At 41.6% G+C, this 25,909-nt stretch overlaps 2 protein-coding genes across 2 annotated transcripts; both read right to left on the bottom strand.

Moving 5' to 3' along the window:
• Window positions 1-454: 454 nt before the first annotated feature.
• On the bottom strand, window positions 455-4,662 carry LOC308217560 (fatty acid-binding protein 5; the record flags this gene model as incomplete). Its single annotated transcript, XM_080610697.1, has 4 exons — window positions 455-505; window positions 632-736; window positions 1,716-1,888; window positions 4,587-4,662. 4 exons carry the CDS (start codon window positions 4,660-4,662, stop codon window positions 455-457), a joined length of 405 nt encoding a protein of 134 aa, XP_080466823.1.
• An 8,157-nt stretch (window positions 4,663-12,819) lies between these two features.
• Window positions 12,820-19,173, bottom strand: MRPL53 (mitochondrial ribosomal protein L53). The gene is made up of 3 exons (XM_080639668.1): window positions 19,048-19,173; window positions 17,428-17,540; window positions 12,820-15,697 (listed from the first exon to the last, which is right to left on the bottom strand). The coding sequence occupies exons 1-3, from the start codon at window positions 19,134-19,136 to the stop codon at window positions 15,570-15,572; spliced, it is 330 nt and encodes a 109-aa protein (XP_080495794.1). The 5' UTR covers window positions 19,137-19,173; the 3' UTR covers window positions 12,820-15,569.
• Between the last annotated feature and the right edge of the window lie 6,736 nt (window positions 19,174-25,909).

Here is a 25,909-nt window from a genome sequence, read left to right as displayed (position 1 = left end):
TCTATTTACTTTTAACATGGAAATTAGAAACAACTCTAGAGCTTAAACTCTGAATGCTTTTTTTCTGTTTCAGATTTTACTACTTTAGTAATTAAGGCTACTGGTCAAAATACAGCTTGATTTTAACTGTTGGTTGCCATATATAGCATTATCTTGAACTGAAGTCAGTTCATTGTAGAGCCTAAAACCAAACTGAGTTTTGACAAACCCACACTTTAAAATTCCACTATAGTAACAACATTTCCATTTCATACATTTGACAATTTTATTTAATAGTCTCACAAGTTCAGAATAGTTACATAATAATTACACCACGGCTTTTAAAAAGGATTGCACTCAGTACTCAGTCCACTGAAATACTAGAAAACAGGGAGAAGGAAAATACGGAGTGAAAGGAGCTCTGTCCACTGAACTGAGTTGTTTGTAGCAAATTCTCACAAACATGAAGATGTTCTCATGCTTTCTGGTAGACTCTAACACACTTCACACCATTCATATCACATTCCTAGAAGATAAAGAGATGGATTTATTAATTTGGTTCAGTAGAGACTAGAAGGAAAAAGATCTTTTAGAGTCACTTTCAGGCCTGTGGCCAGAGCACTTCGGGATCAGAAAGCAGAACTGAACTCACCACCACCAATTGTCCATCCACTAATTTCCGTGTTATTATGGTCTTCTTGCCATCCCATTCCTGCTCCTGAATCATTGACCCATCATCTTTTAAGCTAACAAGGGTCTGAAAAAAGAACACAAACATCAATACCTTATGCATGCCATTAGACTGAGACTGAGGCTTTCCAACGCCTTATTCCAAAGGAAGAAATCCCACCCCAGCTCACTCAACAGTAACTTTGCCATTTACATCTACAAAGCCAGGATATGGCCTTTATTGATCATCTTTTTACAGTAGCTCACTGATTGTTCACTCACTGCTCTGACACATTCCTGCATCAGACAGACCTTTTGACAGCATGCACAATTCCAATTAACAGGAGCAGACTATGTTCTCTGTTCATCTCTTTGTACATGTGCTTTCAGCTTTTGTGTAAGGTTTATCTGATCTTGCTCTAATAGATGAATTGCCAGTGTGCGACTGGAGGGAGGGGAGTGGTACACGGAGAGCACTTACAAAAGGAAATGAGAGAGATGAATTTGAGGCCTTCTTTGCATTTAACCTCCTTTTGGATGAATATTCTCCCTACTTGGTGCAGAAAGAAGCTCTTTGCCTTCTCAAACTGGAGATTAGGGGCTGTGATTCACATGTGTGCTTTGTGTGTCTGTTATCCCACTGCACACTGTGCCAGGCTTTCTTGTGATGCAAATATGAGACTGAGCTGAAAGGTTAACCCAAGGCCTGAATTGCCTCTGATTAAACTTCAATGGGATTTTTTTTTCCATAGGCTTCAGATGAAATGGCATTTGGCTTTAACAGGGATTTAGAGCTCTGTTAGTTTTACTAACACAATACTTCTGCTACAGATTGAAGACAACAAAATACACAAGACATTGGTTTCAGCATTTTCCCTTTTTGGAAGTTGCTTAATGTATACATACACACACAAAAAAATAATTTATTTCAATGAGACTTACAGAGCCAGCTGTTCACCAAATGAAGCATTGCTAGTGTGGATGTCAAAACTAACTTTTAAATAGCATCTCCATCTGTAGAACACCCAAAGAATTGTGGTTTTCAACAGGAAGTCTAGTATACTGACCTGAGTTTTCCTGCCATCTAATGTGTTTTCCTCGAATTTCTCACCAAGCTTGAAGCTGAACTGTGAAGTTTTGAAGGTACTTTCTGTTTTTACAGTGATTATGTCCCCATCCTTAATAATGTAAACATCTGGTTTGGCCATGCTTCCCATTTTCCTCATGGCCATACCCACACCTGCAAGGCGAGAGGCACAGAGTGTCACAAAGTCAGTTAAACCCTAAGGCTTAGGGCCACACAGGAATTCAGATACCTAATTCCCATTTAATTAGGCACTTAAGTACAGTTAAGAATCAAAGCTCAAGAGCCACAAAGAAAGAGGATGTTTTAAATTATCTACTGCTGAGGAAGGAAAAAAGCTTATTTGCAGTGCTAGTCCTTTGCTTCCTCAAAGAGCTGAAGTTAAATCTATTTTGCCCTCCAGAGGACTCACAGATGTCCCAGACCTCAACACTGAATTTTTACAAACAGAAATAAACAATCAGGAAAACAAACACAAAAGCTTAAACTAATGCAAATTATTCCTTTCAAGCTCTTAACACTTTGAAAATTCTACAGATGTTTTTCAATCGACATATTAATCCACCTGCATATTTACTTCAATTTACCTAAGAAATACTTTTCCATTGCTCTGCAGCAATTGCAAACATGCAATTTCTGATAAGATTTATTCGTCTACATCCACTGTCCAAAGTATGAACTTGCGAATTAGAAAACCACTATCGTGAAAAGTAGTGCTTACACACACAGAAGAAAAAGGACCATGAGAGAAACGTGAATGACTGAAAATTGATCATCTGAGACAGCAGCCCTTAAAACTCCTCAGCCAAAATGATTCATCCTGCCTCATCCCCTGCGTGAACTGTTTGGGGGATTTGCTTCAGGTTTTTTTGATCTGAAGGATGCAAATACAAATAAGAGGGTAGTCAGGCAATGAACATAAATCCCTCAAACTGGAAAGTGAAGATCTGGACCAGGAATCGATAAGCAACCAAATGGAACAGAAACTGCCACCAAGTGAGTGAGTGTCTGGGCTCTGCAGCTGGTGCAGTTGAGAAGTGTTGCCACATAACAGCACAGCACTCCCTGGGGTGTCCACAAAGCAAAGACTACAGTTTCCTTGGGGGTTAGAAATAAAGTACTTCCCAGCCAGCCACTGCTTCTCCAGACTCAACTCAGACTCCAGGACTGAGCCTTAAACTTGAGCCTGCAGAGCCAAAACCAGTCCTCCTAAGTCCAGCTTTTCTGACCAAATTGGAAATGATCATCACAGTGACCCCCACAGCCACCCCTTCACTGTCATCCACTTACTAGAGTAATCAGTGAGTTATCTGATCAGCTACGCCTTGAGATCCAGCTAAACTGAGATGAGCCACGTATGTCTTCCATATGGCAAGGAGTGAATTTCTAACTTCTTTGTCCTTGAATGTTCTTTTATACAGACTAAGCACAATCTGCAGAATCTCAGTTATGGTGCATCAATCACCAGGATCAAAGGCAGAGGGTTTCCTAAGTGGCCAGCCAGGGTGAAATCCAATAAAGGTCTGTCTCTTAAAGTGGGACTTGGAAGAAATTTAATTGCCTAAATTGCAGTTGTAAAAAGGTAAAGTGACTGTTTTAAGACTGCAATCTGAAAACAAACAACACTCAGTTGCTGCCTACACATGGGAGGTGCTCTGCCCTTAATTTCTGCTTTGAAGTTGCCACTTAATCCATGGCTGAACTGAGCTGAGTTTCAAGTTCTTGAATTTCCTCCGAAATCAGCCATCTGAATGGCTCAGTCCACAAGGCTTTCTCACATCACAGCTATCACATATAGGCCCACCACAAAACACAACTACAGCCACCACTGTCCACAGAGTGCCTTTTGTATTTTACATAAAGAGAGAAGACCTAAATTCCTTCCTCTCCTTCCTCCAAAGGAATTCAAGGTCACGTCTGTCACCAGTCTTGAGAAAATATCCTAGCTTTCAGCACATAAATTCTGGAAAAGAATTCTGTGTAGCTCCTGGGCTACAGACACCACAAGGTGCCTGTCACCTCTTGGCCAGGATGCTCCCAGGGAAATGGCAAACCAGAACTTGCAGAGGAGGCTCCTCCTGTTAGGTCTGCTCGACTCCATGGTTTTGCATTACAAAACGTAGCACAACCTGGAAGCTAGGATAACAAGCCAGAAGTACCCCTGAGATACAGGTGCTGCCCACGGAGGAACACAAGCAGCCTCTGGCAGCGCAGCCAGCTGGCGGTTACTCGTGGGCAGTTGATCCAGTTTGGCTTTTCCGTGAGGAGTCACCCAAGGTGACTTCACGGGAGAGCCGCCCTGCTCGGCAGGTCTGTCTGAGGCCACACGGACGGGCTGAGCGGCTCCCGGCCCCAGCAGTAGCGCTGGCCCGCGGTCCCCCACCTCACCTCCCCGGACAGGGCCGGCCGCGCAGCACCGCACCGAAGCATTACCGGGAAGGAGAAGCAAACCGGCCTGATCGCCCGGTTGATGATCTGGGGTACTGCCGGCGGGAGGGGGCTGCCGGGCTGCAGGGAAGGCCCAGCACGGGGCGGCGGCAATGTGCTTACTTGGCACCGGCACCTGCCTCACGGCAATTACGGTGCAGAAAGGGCTGCCGACATCTTTAGGGCGCGGAGGGAGGAAGGGTCTGCTCCGGCCCGCGCTCCCTGCCCGGCTCCGGGAGAGCGCGGAGCTGCCGGTGTCGCATCCCGGAGCATCAGGGCATCAACCACCCCAGCCGCCCCCCGCCAGTGGGGCCCAGATCCGGGGCCGCGCCCGCTGCGGACCTTGGACAGAGCCTCGGCGGCCGCAGCGGCGGCAGGTCAGCGCGGCCTCCGGGGCCGGCATCTTTCCCTCCCGCCGGCTCCTTACCCAGCTCCTTCATATACTCCTCGAAGCCCTCGCTGGAGACGAGGCACCATTTGCCTAAAAATGCATCGATGGCCATGGCAGCGGCGCGGAGGCTGGCAGTGTCCCTGGGGAAGTGCGGAAGCAGACGGACGCGCTGCAGCGCGACCGCGGCTGCTTTATAGAGGGGCCAGCGACATATGCCGCCGGGGAGAGCCAATGGGGCTGCCGCCGCGCCCCGGCCCCTTCCCCGCCGAGCCCCCGCCCGGCCAGTCCCGCCTACGCCGGCGGCGGCAAGAGCGGGCACGCTGCTGCCTCCCTTCCTCCCGCCCGCCTCCGACACACAGAGCCATCCGCAGCGCCCAGGAGCTGGGGGACACGGGCATAGCCGCCCGCCGAGGGGTGTCACGGCATTAGTGCTTCTTCCGACACGAACAGCAGAGGCACCTGCCGGCTATAGAGCCCGGAGTGCTGTGCTCTGGCACCCAGGGGCTCCAAACCATGCTCTGGGGCTTGGGTTCCAGGGAACTGTTTTACGTCTGGGACACTAAATCCTGTATTATGCTGTTTATTACATAGCATGCTTCTTATAGCTAATTCAGGAACAAACAAGTGTAGGGCGTCATAAGGCACAGCAACAGAGCAATAAGGAGTCAGCGCCCAAGAGCAGTTCACTGGGTTTGATTGCAGGCCTGTCCAGCATCCCCCCACGTCCCACTGGTGTATCAGTACAGCAATTCGTGGCTTGCTGTGACCTGGGAGCAGACCTGTTACATACACACAGCAATCAGGTAGCAAACAAGATCAGTCAAAATGCAGAGCTGATGCTGGTACTTGCACTGCAAAGAAAAAATCAAAGCCTCGATGCAGCCTTGGTATTTTAGTTTAGTCCATGTTGAACCTCAATACCATAATTGCTCCTTCTTAAGGGAAAACACAGCAGCTGCCACTGCTGCACACTGGCGCATAAAATAAAATCATAAAATATACACCATTACCAGCCCTGTGAGGTTTGGGACAATATTTTGCCAAAATCTGTTGGGTGAGCAGAGAGATTTACTGGAATATTCTGTGAAAAAGCTGTGATTTCTACATCACAACAGAAATCCCAATTCCAGTGTATCCCCAGGGTTTGTTTCCAGCATCAGGGTTATGCCAATCGCTGCCTCTTTTGGCCTTGTCTCAGGCTGGGTGGACCCCAAAGCTACTTTGTCCTGACCAGAAAAACAAAAATCTGAAGGCACTGCTGGAGTTATTTGGTGGCGCAGCCAGGGCGGTTTCTCTGCTGGTACTTTTGTGGAGGAGTTTGAGACTGAGGTGTCAAAACCAGAGAAGACAGCAAGGGCTCTGTGCTGGTTCCAGCATTTCACAACAGGGGAAGCTGACGTGAATCCAAATGTTTTGGTGCAAGGCAGGCACTTCCCTTTACGCTTTGCTGTGATGCAGCATAGTGGAGCTGAACTGAATCGATTTGAAGGTTCAGTACTTTCTAGAAAAGGTCAGATTTGTCACACGCTAAGTCATCAGCTCGCTCTTCAACTGAGATTTTTTAAGAAATCCTTCTGTCTAACTGTCCTTCCCTGAGGAGCTGCCTTTAATTACCTTCTACTTCTCTGACTATATGCTTGCTTTTAATATGCAAACAACACCATAGCGTCTGCTAGTCAGGCAACAAGCCATGTTGCTTTTTTGTCATTAAGTAGGTGCATTGAAACACAAGACTTTCAACTTCCTTCCACTTTTATCTTTTTTTTTTTTTTTTTTTCCCTTTCTTTGTCTTGTGCAAGAGACTTTGGAGTAAATTTTAAATTAGGCTGATGATTACTGCCTAATTCATGGCAGTGGAACCAAAAGGCTGTCCATCCTGAAGTGCTTTTCCAGTTGTTTACAGAAAGGATAAAAGAGAAGCAATTTGGGGATTAGGAAGTGTTTGGTCTTGTAAAATGGGGACAGTTTCTAGAAATAGAAATCTTGCCTTTACTCCCTGCATGCTAGCAAAGAATCTCGCATCCACATTTCTGCTGTGCTGCCTGCAGATGGCTTATGATATGTGAAGAGTGTTCAGGTATAAGTGCTGATAACGCAGCAGAAGATGTAAAATCCACTATTTCCATCTAGTGGTGAGACAGTATTCCTGAATCTGAAGTACAGGGAGATCCAGCTACCCACCTGTGCAAAACATTGCTATGTTTTTGAATCCTCCCACAAGTCATTTGGTTTGATTAATTCACCTTACAAATTTTCCAGGTCTAGGCATGCCAGTTCATGTAAATGTAAGGAGAAATGAGGAGCTTATCTCTCTTTTCTGAAATGCAGACTGTCAGGGTACAGTGAAAAATCTATCTCAATTTTTACAAAAATCCAATGATTTGCAAGTAAATCCAATGATATAGATTACTGGCTGTCAGTGCCACACCTCAAAATTTCTTTTAAACAGAACAGTGCTGAAATCTGTGGTATCTCACATAGTAAATAAAGTGAATAAAGGGACCAGGGATGTATCCTTCTGGGGAAGGTACAGGTGGACTGAGCTACAAAACAGATGGCGTTTTTTACTATGACAGTACTGTATATATTGGTCAAAGATGGCTTTTACTTTAGGAGCCAAAATAAAACGGTCAGATATTCAGAGATGCTCGGACAACTGGGATCCGTCTCTGTAAATGCCAAATCCTGCCTGGTTTGAGGCTGGCATCACAGTCAAACATGTTTTGCATGTGTGGTCTCCCCTCTAGATACACTCAAAGAGAAGCAGCAGATACATGTATTCATATGGAAAGTGTTGAGTTCCTATGTCATGTATTACTGTTTCAGCACAGACAGATGAAGTTCTCTGAAGTTTTGCCCATTTCCAGGTTAAACTATGTATTGTCCAAGAGAAGGAGAATCACATTTACAATGAGAAGTGTAAACCTCCCTGTGGAATTTAGCTGCACGGAAAGCACGTAGCCAAGAGTTAGGAGCAACCACCACCCTCGTAGCTTGGGCCTGCCAGAGTGAATGTTTTCCTTAGGTAGTCAAGCCCTTGTGTCTTGGAGGAGGGGAGGATGTTACAATACTTCATTACCAAGAGCACAGGAAAGGAGCAAGGCAACAGAGTGCGCAGAGACCTTCATTCTACTCCTTTGGGCAAGCGTGTGTCGTGCAGTGATGCTTCATCTGACTTGAGAGTTGGGAGGCTGTGGCCAGCAGAGTTTGAGGTTTCTCTTCACGTAGCCATAGCATTACCCATCCCATGCAAGCTAAGCCATATTTTGTCTTTTGGAGTCACAATACCTGCTGCTTGGGCAGGGCGGAGCACCACCTCCTCATCTGCAACATATCGCTGATCAGCTTGGTGTAACTTTTTCCCTAGACCTTTATTCATTAAACTGCCCATATGTTTAACTTGAAAGGAACCCAATCTGATAGCACTATACTTTGCTTTACTTGTGTAAAAGGGAGGATCTCCTTTTCCTTCTGGTATACAGACATATTGTGTATATATAACACCTTCTGTAAGTGGTAGGCTTCTTCTAAGATTCTTCTTTTCTAAGATTACCTCTTAGGAAAGCCTTAAAAAATTGCCAGGTATATTGGACACCACAGCCCAAATTTTACTTTTCAGCCTGTCCCTAGCTGTGGAAAAAAATAAAGCAGTCCCTGAATAATAGTTACTCACCCCCAAGGCATGGATGAGAAAAAGTGCATAGGTAGCACAGCTTCGTTTCTGTTTCCTTGTTGTACAAGTGTGGTTTTCCCTTCCCAGCCATGTCATCACTAGGCAGACATGATGAAACACGTGTTATGGCTGCTTAGGTGGCCTAAGTAAGCTTTACTCCAGCACAGGAGCTATTTTCTTGGGCAATACAAGACCAGGGATTATGAAGAAACTCATGAACCTGCAAGTTTTAATTTGTATGTCAATAGGCACAAGATCTTCTACTGTATAGCCATTTTGTTACCTCTGAGCTAAAAGAGCTGGGTATAGCCTGTGTTTTATCAACAAGCTTTGTGTGATAAATCTCAGTTTCCAAAACAAAACTATCTTACTGTCCAGCATGACTTAGTCCAAAAAGCATGGGTTCAAGGAGTCCTTGCTGTGGATCTGGCACTGCTGCCTCTGCCAAGCCAAACAGGCCTGATCCCTGCTGATGTGCCTGGGCATTACTATAATACCAGGACAAACTACCACTCCAGTAACCTCAGTGTATGTCCTGGACGCTGTCAGCAGCATGTTCAAAGCAAGCATAAAGGGAAATGCTTACATTGAGGTCAAAGTTTACCGTGCCTCAGTGACAGAAGAGAAAGGTCCAGAGCTTGCAGTGACCAGAAAGAACACTCCAGGTTTCATTTCCCTCATACCAGACAAAAATGTCAGTTGCAGCTCATCTTACAGTGACTGCAGATATGTGAGTTTGTGTCTAATTTTGGAAGCTTTGAAAAAAACCCTCTTTATTTAGCAGCAGTATCGACCCTGAATAGCAAGCATCCACGCATTAGCATAAAACAAACGCTTTTTTTAATCTTCATAGTTTGATAATGAGCATAGTCATTGCAAGAGATCAGGATGACCACAAACTGTCCATAGCTGTAGTTTTAGCGCTGAAAAGGCCTTTGATCTGCATAAAATGAACACATATTAGCAGGGAATACTTGCTCATAGACAAGACTTTCAGAAAGATAACACTCTGGTGTGGCTTTTTAGATATCTTAGCTGTACAAAAAAATTACCCCAAAGCTCTATAAATAAAGCCAAATAAAACCTCTGACTTTGTAATTTCTCTGTGGCCTTGAACAATAAGGACATAAGGGCAAGGAATGGCAAAATTATTTGGAATAAATAATTATAGCAGAAACATTTCTACCAATTACGACTAATTAGCTCTGACATTTAGAATCACAAATTACAGATGTGCTCACTGGATTTTGGAAAGGGTGTATAAAGTTTTAGCATTATATTTTAATTTTATAATATAAGTAGGGTTTTATTACTAAGGATATTAATCAACCACTGTGAAGGTAACTTCAGGAAAAGGGTTTAAATTATAGTTATAATAACTGCACTACTTTCCATTCTGAGGATGTCACCGAGGAGACAGCATCACAGCTACAGTTATCTGGAAGGCAGAGCCTGTCACTTACTCTCTATGCAGGAAGGGTCTTCCCACTATCATGTGGATACCAATACCTTTCCCAGCAGCACTGGACTGAGAGGGACTGCAACTTCTGCTCTTCATGCTTAGCAAAATTGTGTTGTAAAGCTTTAGGAATATGTGTAGCCTGCCTACCAGATCAGGACTCTCTCCCAAAGGACTTCATCCTGGGGCAGCAAGGTGTGAAACAGATCCTTGGGGCGCTGCTGATGAAGACTAGCTGTTGACTAAAAGCACATCTCCTCACACCTGCGTGCAGTGGAAAGAAAGAAGTCCTCTGGGGTGTCTATTGCTCAAGCATTAGTTTCCAGGCCCAACTCTGCTTTCAGAAAAGGCCTCCTCTAGCATGGGCTGTAGAAGAACCGAGGGAAAAACCATTTGGACACAAAAGTTAGTTTTTACTAACATCCATTTCCTAACACAATGATTTGCCAAGCACGTTGACTACATGACTTGTGTTCAAAAGGTCTTCTAAGAAAATTCTTGCCTCTGGCATCTGAGGCAAGCATGCAGGACCAACAGGTATTCTCCAGGTATTGCTCTTCTAGACTTGAAAAGCCTCATGGTGTTTGGGTTTACACCTTTGATTCCTTCTAAAGATACGATCTTGCATATCTAACATCTAGACCAGAGAAAATCTATAAGGAGATAAGGAATTACATTGCAGTTCCCTGATTTTTTCTTGTGCTTCTGCCACAAGATAGTTTTTGGTACCAATTCTGGCACTTTTATGTGCAACTTAACATGATATTGATCCATCTCTGCAAGGGAAAAGAAGCAGTAACCATCCAATTCTTAAATTTGCAATTTCCAGTAAATACTTTGAAATTCATTTGAGAAGTACATTTTGAAGACAAGTTCTATAAGGCCGCATCTAGAAAAAGAGACTTTAAAAACTCCATGACAATAATTATTGTTTCTTTTATTTGTGCAAGTGATTTAAATCACTCAGATTTACCAGTAATGAAAGGCCAATTCAGTGAATCTGTGTAAGAATTGTGTTTGAGATGACAAATTTGCTGACTTGGCATGCTGACCATGCTGTTTCTATAGCAAGGCTGCTCTTTGACTCCTCACTGAAAAAGGGTGGAGTGGTCAAAAGAAACAGAGAAGTAACATCTGAGTAAGGAGCATGCTGCTTTGCCTCATGCCTGTCCTCTGAACTTCCTGCAGGGATTGCCAGTCTGAGTTGTGAAAACCCGTCCACTGAGGACTCATCTTTCTCAGGCTTTGCTCCTATTGACTGAGCATTCCCTTCACAAACACGTCTGCTGGCTCACTTTTCCAACTATTTTGTCTTAAAAGAAATGTTCCCTTCCTGTGTAAGGAAGTCAAACTCGCTTCATCCAGTGAAGAACACTATAGAGGTCTCCTTTTGATACACTATTAAAAATCTGCTGGCAACACTGCCAGTATGTAGGAGGCCTCTTTAAGCCAAGCCGTCTCTACCTTTGCTTTAAGCCAAACAGTCTCTGTGCTTACCTTAACACTGCTTCCAAGCACCACTTTGAAACTTAATGAGACAAGAATCAAGAGCAGTTGGCAACTCCTTTGCCCTCATACCTCTAATACCTATTCCCAGGCACAGCTTTAGTTTTGTAAAATCTTGAGAAGGCCAGCTCAATGTGAAGACAATTTGTTGCTAAGTTAAAGATGATCAGGAGCAAAGTAGCATTTGTGCTACTCTGTCCAAACATTTCTCAGCATACAGATTGAGGTTGAGCAGGAAGAAGAAATAAGTGTCCCACCAGGAGCAAAGCGCACCTTGGTGGCTTAAAGATACTGCAAGCTTTTGGCAGACAATAAAAAAGGCTCAGAAGAGTGACTCAGGCCTTCCAGGAAAAAGGTGATGCAATCAAATAGTACCAGGAAGGAAAAACTATTACACCAGAAGGGAAGGAGTGAAGTGCACTGGGGAAAAGCAGTGCTGGTAGGTGACCTGTCAGTCTGAAGGTGACTCCAAACTACTCTCTGGAGAAGCAGGCCTGGCATCCAGTGAAACTGGTCACACATGTAGTTGAAGAGGTGGGCAGTAAGCCAGCAATTCTTAAACTGCAAGGGGTGTGTACAGCTTGAGAGTGCACCTTGAGTATCTTACATTTGGGAGCAAAAGTCTTGAAAACTGTTAAATGCAGTCCAAGGATATTTGGGGGGGGGGGGGGGAACAGGGGTGGAGGAGTGTCCTTACACCATATAAACTCCTTGGTCATTCAAAATTCATATATAGTAGGGGTGAAGAACTAGGAAAAGCCAACCAAAATGAATGCATTCTTCACATCCAACAGGGTAAATTCTTGTGGGCAATTTTCTGAAATTAGTAGATGACACCTTTTGCATGTTCAGAAACAGCAAAAACATGTTAGATTGAAACATTTTTAAAATAACTGAAATTTAAGGCATCTTCCACTCCTCAAGTGGGGTTTGCACAGCAATACTGTACTGTACACAGTTTTTCCTCCAGTATGTAGCACCAAGCTGCCCAAATTGAAATCCCCACAAATAACAGAGAACAGAATTAGCACTGGCATATGTGAACTAGCTCTGACAGCATGTTTCTACTTGTTCCTATCGTCCAAGAAAGCCGTCAGGACATTGCAATTTTGTACTTACTTGGGCCAGCTAGTAGTTAAAACTTGCTGTGGAAACCTTCACTAACACTGCTGCTCCTGGCTGAAATCTTTAATAAAGACACTATTCTCTTTTCCTAAAATCAACGCTGCAGGTATTTAAAAAGGATCTGAATGGCACATTCATCTGTTTCAGGACTATTTTCCCTACACATTGACAAAAACTTCTAAATAAATATGCATTTGTACAATGAACATGTCTAAGATGATTCGAATCATTGTTTTATATCTCCAGGTATTATAGATCTAGGCATTTTAATGTCATCACCTGCTATCAGATGCCCTACATGATGCTGTGTTTGTATTTAGTTAATCCTAGTGGTTTTAGGGCCTGATCCAGGCCCTTTTATATTTAGGCAAGTACCCACATTCTTTGTGGGGTATAGTAATCAAGATTAGCGTGCTACAGAATATTAACATGCAAAGTCAATGCTCTCCCAGCCATGCTTTGTTCTGCATGACTGACCTTAATACCCTGTACATCCACAGCCCCAGACTGTGCCTGTCAGGAAGATGTCAGAGCAGCAGGTCACTCGGCTTTGTTTCAGTCAAACAGCAGCAGAAATTGACACCGTATGAACAGCTTGCAGCAAAGTTATCTAAATGCTTAGAGAAGAAATTCATTAAAGATTATCATTAACATACTTGATAAATGAATTCATACTTTTATCTGCATGGTACAGGGAGAGCAATTTTCTACATATCAGCATAATAATCACCAGAGGATTACCTCCTTGCCCATATTGCTTGTTTATATCACTTCAATATCTTGTAGTCTCAAGAGTGAATGGTTTTAGCTTTATTTTTCTATCCTGTATGTTTTCCTTTCTACCTTACAATATTCAAATCCTAGTCATTATTTCTGTTTCATGAACAAAACACTGGAGCTTTCCCACTGCAAATTTCAGCTATTAGCACACACAGCAAAAGCAGCATCAGCCAACACCTTGTCCACTGAATTGTTAGCCATCTCTCAACAGTTACGTTACAGGCCTTTCACGTAACCCAAGCAAAAAGACTGGGCATCTCTGGGTTAAAATGAAAGCACCCAGCAAGAGCTTGTCTTTACAGAGCAGGAGTAAAGAAAAAAACCCCAAAACTACACCTTTCCTGAACAGTGGAGAGGATTCATTTTGGCTATAAAAAGCCTGAACTAGGATCTTATTTTTCTCCCTTTTTAGTTCTTAAATATAAATCCCAGTCGTGGGCTATAGAAACTTATTATTGCTATACACTATAAACACTTAATATTGCTTAATCCTTGTTTCACTCTTTAAATACTTACAAGTAGCTAATTATTTAAGATGGATGTAAGCGGTTCACATTAAAACCTAAGTTTTACATCCTGATATCTCTGTAAAAGCTGTCAAAAGAAAAAAGTCACAAAGATCAATTACAGTAAGAGGACCTTTGAGCATATGAAGACATCATTAACCAGGTAATGTATAATTCTGCAGTGCTTTTCCACTTGAACACTTCTCACTTTCCCTGTAAGGCTACTTCAACTAAAGCCATGCTATATGACGTTCTTTTAAAATGAGGAAAAACAAAACCCCAAACTGTCCTTTGAAGCACCTTATTTCTGTTTGATCTACTTTCTAGAATACTCCTCCAGCTTGACAGGATTTAAAATCTTCTGTTTCAGATGCTCTTGTAACTTCTCCACTAGAAGAGAGCTCAGTAGCAGGTTCAGGAACTCTGCACACTGAAACCACTTGGAAGAGCTGGTGGCTTAATGTAATAAAACGATAACACTGCAGAGAAGGTGTTCATCCCTGAACAAGCCACTCACATCTGTTGTTCCCACATCAAAACTTCATTGACCCATCTGCCTCAATCATCTGATCTCACTCTCTTCTGTTTGTTGCAAACACACAGAGGAGGCCAGCATAAAATATCATCAAATGTCTTTAACACAGCTCTGCTTCTCTAATGTGTTGCCTTGACTTCAGCATCCTGTTGAGGACACTGCAACTAACTGCCTCGTCAGTGCTATTTAAAACAATGCTGTTTTCAGAAAGGCCAGCATCCATTTACAAATCTTGGCAAAAGGTAAAACTAATTTCAGATTTGTGCCCCCTTTAGAAATATACATACTACAATTTTACAGAAGTCAGACATCTGATTAACAACAGGTAGAACTAATGCCTCTCAATAGTACTACACCTGCAGTTCTCAAAACTGGAACTTGAATTACATTTTCATTGTGAATTGAACTAGAACAAAACTGATGCACATGAAATACGTGTGCAGTTGACACCTTCACCTGCACAGCCTGGGGAGAGATCAACCCTCCCAAACCCACAGAGCTTTGCAACACAGATGTGACACCCAAGCATTTACTTTAATAAATAATAGGGTTGGGCATAGGGCTATAAACACCAAATAAAGCTTTCCCTTTGATCTTCATAAAATATTAAAGAAATCTCCCCAAAGTGACCAAAATATTACAAAACTGAACTTCAAAGATAGCCCTTTTCTCCAATTATAAAAAAAAAAACCAAACCAAACCAAAACAACCCCAAAAAAACCAACCAAACAAAAAAAAACAACCAAAAGCAGCCTCCCTTTCCCTTTGAGCTAAACTTTGCTACTTTTATGCAGGACCAGTAGCTCTACTGTGTGTTCACAGCCCCATTACCTGGTTACATTAACTGAGGAGCTAAATTTAGCAAATCTCAGACTTTCCTAAAAAAGAGAGGAAGAAAATGGCAGGGACTTAGCAACGTGTGTATTACAAACACAGTGTTACAAAATCTACTCTGTACATGCAGCTTGGTGTCCTTCAGCTAAGTCTATGATAAATACTTTCAAAGTTGTCTTCAAACATTTGTATTTAATAATTTCCAAAAATAATAACCACTCTGATAATATTTTGCATTCACTGTATAGAAATTTTGAGGAAATAATGCCCAAAGAGACCTGTTTTCACTGTAGTATTAATTTTATAGCTAATGTGCATTATTCACATTTACATGCAAATACATGTGATATTAGTCCAACATGCAGATGACAGAGGCAGCTGCTCAGAAAGATGCATTCATACATATTAAGACACGCTGACCCACTAGTGCTGGAAGACTTGCTGATCCACTGCGCTTTAAACAGTTCGATCTGCTGCATGTTAAACTGGTCAATGTTTGGCCGTTTCTCTCTTGCAGATTTTGTTGCACAGGAGAAAAGCCTTCTGTGCAGCCTGCTGTTTTCAACACATGTAAATGCAAACACAGTTGTTTTTCTGTTCTTCAGGGGCTCTTCTTCGTGCTTTTCTGTTCTTCCTTAATCTCTTTTGCATTACACCTGGTCCCCAATGCTGTTAACATTTCTGCTGTCGTCAGGTTGGCTCCCTTCATTATCAATCGATCTCCGTCAACTGTAAAGTGAAAAAATTCAAGGTTACAAAATCTAAATCACAATTACTCAAGTGTGCAGTTCTGTTTTGTATATATAAATCCGAACACCCCACTCATTTTGTCTGATTAGAAAGTACTCCACTTATGAAGGAATTTGATTATGCCTCACCCACAAACAAATATATTAAACTGCATACAGGACACATGAAATTTTCATTTCTGTATTGCATTATTGAAAAATCTGAAACCTTTGTCTAGGTATACCTATAGTAAGAACACATATTTGGTAAGAATGCTCATACTATGCCCTCAAAATCATCTGACAGAAGGCACTGGAAGGCGTAATTTCCACACATGGCTCAGCATTTTAGCAGCATGTTGTCTATGGCCCGTTTAACTTACTTCTTTCGCCAAAATAATGAATTGGTTTACACAATCTGGTGGTTGTAACGTTAAAAAAAAAAAAAAAAAAAAAAAAAAAAAAAAAGGACTAGGATTTCTAAAATTCTGAAAGGCATTATTTTAAAACAAGGAGGAGGCAGCAGAAGTTAAGCACTGTACCTAAGTTTTTTTTTCCAAGATTTGCAAATACAAAAGCCATACGCAAACCCATATACTGCAATACCATGTACAGCATCCAAGTTCCAGCCCCATGTTTGCCATCTTCAAGGGCTGCAAACTCTTTACTTGTTAAGTAATCAGCTCTCATAAAACAAAGAATTCAGAGCTGTAGCTCTTGGCATTAGTGAAATAAATTGTTTTGGTTTTATGCTGTGAAAAACATAGAGCTTTACTGCTTAAGTCCTTATACATCACAGTTAGAGGCAGGCATGGGAAAGACAGAGGCACAGAGGGGGGAGAAACACATTGTCAACGTATTTCATGTCTGAAATAACCAGACTTTCCGAAGCAAAATTAAGTACATTCAACATTCTTGACATATCTACTGATTCACTAAATAGATAGAAGTTTAAAGAAAAACGGGTATCAAGGATCAATAATAATGAAAACTTTAAAGGACTACATGACATATTTGTCCATTACAGCCCAGCAGGAAAGAAGATGCAGCCAGAGAAAAGGCCAAAAGCAGATTAGAGCCATCTGTTCACAGCCTAGAATCTGGGCTGCTTCCAGGTCTGATGAAATTTTCACCATCAGTTCCCTGCAGGCTCACTGTACCCTCAAAGGAAATCAAGAAATTTGTTGTACATCAGTTGACCTCATTCTGCACATCCCATCTGCACATGTATGGTTTTATCCATATGAGCAGTTCCTTCAAACTGCATAGTAAGATATTCAATTGCATAAGCAACTGAAGGTATTCAGCCTTTCTGCTCTCAAGATGGAGATGCTTCCACCGTGGATAACAGAAGAAATTTCAGAGTGAACAGATTCTTACATCAAAACAGAGCTACACTTAACTTCAAGAATTGTACCTGACTGCAAGGTCACAGAAGTATGTCACTACAAAAGCTGACTCAACCCTAAAGTTAAGTCAGTTCTCTGATCTAAGATCCACCAAATCTAACTATAGTAGAAGGACATACATAAACATTTACTAGACATCAAGCTGTTACGAGTCCCTCTTTTTTTTTTCCCCTCCCAGCTGCACAACATCTAGCTATGGACCAGAACAAAAAAAAAGTAAGCACAGTTAAAAAAAAAGAAAATCATAGAGAAAACAATAACATCGTAACAACACACACCAGGAAGGTCTTTTTTTGGCCAAAATTAAAAATGAGCTCTTTACCAAATGTAACATCTACAAGAGGTTCGGATCCATCATGTCTCACATCAGCAGTCACTTCACAGTTTTTATTAGTGGCCTGGATTCTTTTATGGTTTATATATCCAAGAAAGTTTCTGAAAATATATTTGAAAATATATTAGGTATGTTGTATATAGAAATTATAGAAAGTATACTTCTAAACCTAATTTGAGTATCTTGATATTGCTGGCAACAAAAGTATAAACAAAATAGGATTTGATTCAACAATTTCAGACAGACTTCTTATGGGATAATCACTGTTAAAAATCTAAATGGATAGTCCTTATATGCTAACAGGTAAAACGTATACCAAAGAATTTTGCAAAAATTCAGTGTATGCACTTCTTGTGTTTCAGATCACTCAAGAAGCACAGTAACTTAAATTTCTCCAATAGTTAATTACCATGCTAGAGAAGCAGCAGTGCCTTCTTTCTCTCCCATTACCAGCATTTGGACTACTGATTACAGATCCTCATCTACAGGCCCAGCAAGTGAGAAGGCATCTACCCAGGCATGCTGGTAAAGCTAAACACACATGCCTACATGCCAGGGTTTCTGCTTAGGCACAGAGATCCTGCTCAAGTCAGCACAGAATGAATTCTCTGTGCATCCTGGTATAAATGAGCCCCTAAGACAGACAGAGCATCTTCTCATTCTGACTTGTGAAGGTTCTGCCTAGCTACAAAGCTGTGATAAATAAAAGCCTTCAAAGACCATGAGCATGAAAGTTAAAGTACAGCGGATGCATGTGCTTGGGAAAAAGATATTTTTCTCCAGAGAGGGCACAACAGATGCTGCCCTTTCCCTCACTATTTGCCCCCACAATGTCTTCATACTTTTGGTGGCCACAGTGACAGCAAGTCACAGGGCACGGCAGTGACAGCAGTTCTAATGGCCTTATAGAATCACAGAATCAGCTGGGTTGGAAAAGACCTTTAAGATCAAGTCCAACTTTCACCCCAAGACTGCCAAGACCACCACTAAACCATGTCACTAAGGGCCTCATCCACATGTTTTTTTGAACACTTCCAGGGATGGTGATTCCACCACTGCCCTGGGCAGCCTCTTCCAATACCTCAGCATCCTCTCTGTGAAGAAATTTTTCACAATACCCAATCTAAACCTCCCCTAGTGCAGCTTGAGGCTATTTCCTCCTGTCCTATCACTTGTCACTTGGCAGAAGAGACCAGCCAGCTTCTCTCTCCATGCTCCTTTCAGGTACGGAGAGCGATAAGCTTCGTTTTGCACCTGCCATGGCAGCGACCCGGGCAGCAGCCGGCCGGAGCGGCCGCTCTTTCTGCCCTCCGGGAACCTTCAACGCTTCCACGGGCAGAGGGGCAGCAGGCCTGTGCCCGTCGCCGTGCCCGGGCCCTGGGGCAGAGTCTGCCACATAAAACCCAGCCTCTACCCCTCTTCCCCAAATAAAAATAAAGGCAAAAAGTGCGTCCCTCACCCCTGCCCTGAGGAGCACAGAACCCGCGGGGCAGGAAGGACACCGGGTCTTTACGCACTCTGGAGCCCAGTCAAGGCTTCCCCGCCGGGCGCAGGCCCGAGCACGCCCAGGCAGCCGCGGGGCTGGCGCAGCCCCTGGAGCCCCCTCACCTCGTGCTCTCCACGTTGGACTCGAAGGGGCAGAAGCGGACCACAATACTCTTCACTGGCCGCAGCACAACATGGATCTTGGACGCCATCTTCTCTCTGCCCCCTACTACAACACCCAGCAGCCCTCGCGGAAGAGCCGGGAAAGGGCTGTGGGTGTGCCGTGCCGTCCGCCCCACAGGCACCTGGGAAATGTAGTCAGCACCGGCCGCTCTCGCACGGCAGTCTTGCGCAGGGCGGCAGCCCGGGGGCACGGCTTTTGGTGGGGTGCCGGCTGCCTGCCCACCCCCGTCTCATCTGATAACCCGAGGAGCTCAGGACAGGAGAGCGACCGATTGATCAACCTGTCCCAGCTCCCCTCTGGCTCTATAACACCGTAGATGCAGTTAGGGAATAAACAAACAAACAAACAAATAAGTATACTTTTGGCATGAATTTGACATAAAAGGGCCTTCTTTGGACTCTGCAGCAGAAGTAGCAGGCCCTTGTGCCATTAAGACTCATGCAGGGGTCAGAGCATGAGGGGTAGCGCTTATGGGAAGGTATAGTACGTAGAATCACAGAATCAATGAGGTTGGAAAAGACCTTTAAGATCATCATATTCAACTGTTACCCGAGGACTGCCAAGGCCACCACTAAACCATGTCACTGAGAGCCTCGTCTACACAGTTTCTGAACACTTCCAGGGATGATGATTCCCTCACTTCCCTGGGCAGCCTGTTCCAATGCCTGAACAGCCTTTCAGCAAATAAATGTTTCTAAAATCTTATCTAGATCTCCTCTGGCGCAGCTTGAGGCCATTTGCTCTTGTGTTGTCACTTGTTACTTGGGAGATGAGAACATAGTGTCCATTAAATGAAGAAACTAAAATATAAGGGTGGGTTTGTTTCTGTATGTTAAATCCATCTCTATGATGTGAGAGTTCTTGATGTCTTCCAGAAGTGGTGTATTTACTACAATTGAATATTCAGGAAATTAAGGGAGGTCAATAAGAAGCAGCCAATGCAGTTAAGGATAAATTAGAGGCAATATTCTGCAATATATTAAGCAGAAGAGACACCTGTAAGAGGCAGTGCTACGGGAAGTGAATATGTCTGTTGTCGGGTTTTTTTTGCTCAGGAGTTAGATAGAGGTGTTGCGTCCCGAGGCTGTAGACAAGGGGGTTCGGGTGTCGATGTGGTGGGTGCCAGCTGGGCATTTTCCACTAGGTGGCACAAACCTCCCTGAGAAATGCTCAACAGCACCCAGATCTTGGGCAGGATTAGGGATGGGTTATGGAGGAAAAACAGTAGCAACGGCATTTAAAGACACGGTGTGAATTTCTGTGGAATGTTCAATATAGACCCATGCTTCCGATCTGCAGGAACTGCATTAAGTATCTAGCATCCCTTGTAACAGATAACCGGTATTTAGAATCTTATTTTTGCTTATTGGAAGCCCTGTTTTTAAAAAAATCCTATAGTCGTTGAGGAAAAATCTCCCTCTTTGCTGAGATTTAGCCAAGAGAAGTTAAGCATCAAAACTAAATACAGCAGAGTCAATGTAGTTTTAATGTTTAATGTTTCCAATATGTTTTAAATATATATCTTAGACTTCATTTATGGAAAAAAATGCATTTCTGTGAGATATTTTTTGAAAAACTTCACTGTACCCAATAAATGGACAAATTAAATAGGAATTTTTCCTATTTAGAAGGTGGAAGTAGCTTACAAAATTTCAACATATCTTTCTTCATTATAACACAAAGAGCTTGATATATTCTGGTTTAAATCTGTAGCAGAATTTCCATTACCTCCTACAGCAGCAGTGAAGGAATAACATCAGCAAAGGACTGAGGAAGAAAGAACAATCCTGATTTTTCTAAGGGCTGCATTCTCCACGCTTGCTGCAATGGCATTTACTGACTTAGAAATATGCATGGCAAAACCAGCTGTATATTTGCTCTTATTGCATTTTGATAGTAATTTCATGAAGAATGTTTAGCTTACGTTGCACAATTAAATGAAGAGAAAAATTTGTTTACTCCTTTCCATGCTCAGATCAGTCAACTTCTAAACATCTATTGTCAGCAGTAAAAGTTGCATCTTTCCCCTTAAGCCATCTGTTTGGAATAATTGAAAACCAGCTCTGCTTTTTCAAAGTAATTTTTAATTTTTTGAAGTCTGAGAGATTTGCAGTAAGGTACCTGGTAAAAAGGTACATTACTGCAAATGTGAAGGCCTCTGTGCTCTTTTCTTCCCTCCACAGACAGGACTGTGTCTGTGAAATGAAACCAAAGGTTACTTCTTATCCCTACGAGAAGGAATATTTCACCCTTGGATGCTACCTTACTTGTGCATGACCAGGTCTTTCTCAACACTTACTGTAGACGCAATAGTTTTAGCTGATGATAATTATGGTGAGAGTGCTAACTTTTTCATTTACTAGATTAGATAGATGAGCTATTAAAAAAAAACCCCAGTATTTCTTCATCTGCCTTTCAACTTATAACCCCAGCATGTTGGACTGCCCTCAATTTACACCAGAGTAACTCCAACTGATCTCTGAAGCACAATATTTAAATGCCACTTCAGGAAAGCTGATAATTTATCCAGGAAAGACCTTGAATCAGGCTCTCCAGCACCAGCAGGCAATCTGGGAACTCTCACGTGTCTTCATTTGAGACTGTTCACCAGGGATGCACTTGGGAAACTGAATGATCCATGATTCTTACACCTAGTGATAATCATACATGTTCCTAAAGCATAGTAACATGAAGAGGCATAAAATTTATGATATTAAACTAGAAACAATTTTAGTATTCCTTTCACCAGGCTGATCTTTGTTATTATAAATGGTGCCTTTCAGCAGATTTTCATGTCATTAGTTTCACTGAAGTGTAGTCACAAGCCCATAGATGATTTATATCTAAGCACCATACATGGCAAGGAAAATGTGTAGCCATATTTTACATTTTAATTATGAAGACGGGGAGGAAAAAACTATAATACTAATTAAAATAAGTCAATTTTCTTTTTTTCTCATTGATCCTCCCAGCTGTCTTAGATACAGGGAAGATTATTCCACTTTTCCCCCTATTTCTTACTCTTTCTGCTGTCTGACTATAGAAAGACACACACATATCAGAACTCTTGACATCTAATTTCTCCATAGTTTGGGTATGCCTACTTTTAGTACCTTGGCTCTGGCTTTTGATTGCTCTTCAGCTCATTTCTTCCTTTAAAATCTGGTGGGTTTTCCAATTCTTCATCTAAAACACTGCATGAGAGAGTGCTCTCAATGCTGCATTACAGGTACAACATTACATTTCCATGCACTTACTCAGTTTGGAGTCCTGGATCATTATCTCTGCTTGTCCTTAGCTGATTCCTTCTTCTGCATTTTTATCCTTTTTTTCCTGGGTCTTTCTCTGAGACTTGTCACAAATGTCAATAGGCCCAGAATTTAGCAATCAAAATTTCATGTCTGCACACCTAGTTACAATGCTGTGTAGTCCAGGAATAAAATGTAATGCTGCCTTTAAGGTAGTAGCCAGTACAGAGAAGTGAGCCAAAGCAAAGCCAGCAGCCTGTCTGTTTTGCACTGACATGATGCTTCCAGATGGCCACCCAGAAGAGGCTCTTTGAGACAGTATGCTGGGCCTGACAGGAGAAGCAAATTATTTCTGGAAACAGAAAATCCCTCTGACAAGTGCAGTATCATGGAGTATATCTTCTTAAGAGCAATGGACAGAGACGTTTGAGATCGCAATGGATAGAAACGTTTGAGATCACAAAGGACCTGTATGAAGTCCTTACAAAATACTAGTGCCGCATTGAAGGACATGTTGGGATGAATCCCTACCATACTGGAGGAACACTGCTTATAGCCATACAAATATTAACCAGTCTGTGTTTTCTGTCAGGTTTTGTTTCTTCCTTTGAACTGAATATTCTTACACCATATGTTAGTTACTGAATTTTAAAAGTATTTCCCCAAAGACAAGAGTTTGTAAAGTTCTTTTATTCTCTGAAAATTGTTGAAGTCAAGCATAGTTTTAGATTAATAGTACTACTAATTTTGTATGTCATTTATAAACCACATAATAGTTGCGTGTTGGTAATGCAGATTTCAGAAGTAGAACTAACTCAACCAGCAAAGGTGCCATTTAAAATGTACTTGGTTTATAATTAGTTCTGCAATAGTAACTCTGCGTATCAGTAAAGAAAAGCTTTTATGGGAGTGAATAAACAGATTCCCTGGTTGCTCTTTACTCCTCTGCAAACATGTATCTCTATTTCCTGAGGTTAACAACAGCCAGCAGAAATGTTTGCTAAAATAATATGCAGCATTTAACTGGCTGAGCACATACTGTGCCAGTTCCTGACCTTTGTAATTGATTTTCTTGAGAATAATACTGAAGTTTTTCAAGATACACCTTCATGAGAGATACAATAAAGGTTTGCTTCATCTATTTTTCTTCCCTAATAAATACTACATTGAATATATACACCTACCCTTTGGATTTTTATGTTAATTTAAAATACGCAGTTGCTTCCAGAAAATAAAGTTAATTATCATAATAGCTCAAGGCACTGTGCTATTAAAGATGAACTGAAATGAATAGCAACAACCCAAGGTTAGCACCCGAGTCCTTGAGGTCTAGAATCTGTGCTTGAAACACCAGGTAGATTAACTGTGTACAATTTTACCTTAAAGGTCCTTGCATGCAGTGACTCACGTATCACAGGAACATTCTCATTTGACAGACCTAACTCTAACAAAGACATTGTTACAATTTAAGAAGGAACACGTTTCCAGAAGTGCAGAATTTGGAGGAAACAGTTGTATTGGAATTTCACCTGTATTCTCAGAGACTTCCTGAAGGTTTGTCTGTGCTTTAGATAACTTGTTCAGATTTTGATGAGCTCAGCAGCATATTTGACATTTGTACTGCTCCTCTAAGGGCATACTTCAGTGTTGTGAATATTGTAAACAAAGCAATTTGTTTTCACTGTCTTCTGCTAAGAACAGCCATGCCTATATACTGATGTGTTATTAGTATTGTTAAGAAACTGCAATAATATTGCTCAGTTGAATGTGGTGACCAGCCAAGACAGATAGTCTCTCTATACACTTTTTTTCATACAATTTTTTTCTATGGCAAGAACTTGCGCCTGATGTTCTACAAGGTTATTTATGCACTAGTTTTAACTTCCACTTTTGTAGACTTCAAGAAGGTATCATCTAGGTATTCTAAACATGTAAACCATAGGATACCTACTTAACACAGATAAAAGTTGAAACATAATGTGTCTAATCTGCAGACATAAAAGACCTAGCTTTCAAAGAAGGGGATTTTTATCTAACCATTCTTTGTGACTAGTTTAATTTAATTTTATCTATTTATCAACATAAGTGAAAGGTATCTCCTCAAGAGAGTCATTGTAAAGAAGTCTTACCACCTATATAACTAGAAGACCATATTTCTTTAAACTTGAAAACATACTGACATCAGTGACATACTACTTAATTGAGTATTGTAATTCCAATATAAAGGTAGTTTGCATTACTGAGAAGCCATGATAAAAATATTCCCTACTGTAAATCTAAATATACCACAACATCCTTCACACGAAACTCTTCCTGTTTGCAGTCAGAATGAGGGGGTTTTTTTTCAAAAAAAAAAAAACAAACCCAAAACAAAGAACAAACAACCCACACCAAACCCCTAGCAACTGGATCGTGAATCTATTGGTCTTTTAAAGTAACAGAGGTATGTTTGGTTAAAGCCTGTGCATAGCACAGGAGGAGTATGAGTCAGGTGATTGTCACACAAGACCCAGATGCAATACAGCCGCCGATATGCACAGACTTACTGCAGCATTAATACAATAAAGGTCTGAGACATTTTGAAGTATTTGTCATATGTCTCCTTATGTGATTATAATAATACTGTAATAATTACATTATTTTGTACTAATTGAAGTAAGCATGTCAGAAGACAGAAGACAATAAATAAGATAATGTAGGAGGTGTTATGCATACAGAAACTACATTATATAAAGAATAGGCAGCAGATGATAATTTAAACAGGTATTCCCAGGGAATTTATGTTACACAAATGAAATTAGGAAAATAGAATGCTATATAAATAGCAAAACTGGTGAATTTTATTTAAGCATATATTGCCCATTAATACAGGAATGAAGCAAGAGTCATGTCTTAAAGCAGTGGTTTTCAACCTGTGAACCCTTAGTCATCTGTGGACTACTTGTAGTGGGTTCATGAAGGAGTATTTTACTGTCAGCAGGCTTCCAGTCAGGATCAAGGAGTCTCAGACTCCACTTGTAAATTGTGAGGATCCACAGATCAGTAAAGATAAATCACCACAGTGTACATGGTCAGTGTTCAGCCCTGACAATGGGAGATAGCAGAGCATTGGTTTACTAGGCTAGTTCCAGCTGGTCAGATTCTCCAGACAGGGTTTCTTAATGTTTTAAAAATATCAAAGATTCTTCTCTGTATCACTCAAACCAGAAGTTTGACAATTTTTTCTCGATCTTGAGTTACTGACAGCATATCCACATTTCATCCCTCTAACTACATTAGACAAGTTAAACAACTCAGGGCCCTTTATTCACTTAACTTTATTCACTTTCTTGTGTGAAGTATATATGTATTAAACAGAGACTGTATGAGTCAGGGATTTAAACCACCTGTGTTTAGTTTTGTGCATATAATGTTCTTGTTCACATATTGAAATTGCTGGATCATATTTCACTTAGGTCAGTCACATTTCTCTCTCTAGTATCGATTGATAAAAAATATCCAGATGAATCAACACTATAAAACTAAAAATGTTTGCAATATATTTATTTTCATA

This window comes from Psittacula echo (genome assembly GCF_963264785.1).
Source record: "Psittacula echo genome assembly, chromosome: 2".
NCBI classification, from domain to species: Eukaryota; Metazoa; Chordata; class Aves; order Psittaciformes; family Psittacidae; genus Psittacula; species Psittacula echo.
This window is presented reverse-complemented; position numbering and strand designations above follow the sequence as displayed.

Excerpts from the sequence above, each read along its gene's own strand:
- MRPL53 (XM_080639668.1), bottom strand. The coding sequence starts at position 19,136 with ATGGCGTCCAAGATCCATGTTGTGCTGCGGCCAGTGAAGAGTATTGTG. Across the intron at positions 17,541-19,047 it reads TCCAACGTGGAGAGCACGAG|AAACTTTCTTGGATATATAA; the intron begins GTGAGGGGGCTC and ends ATATATTTTCAG. Across the intron at positions 15,698-17,427 it reads TCTTGTAGATGTTACATTTG|TTGACGGAGATCGATTGATA; the intron begins GTAAAGAGCTCA and ends TTCACTTTACAG.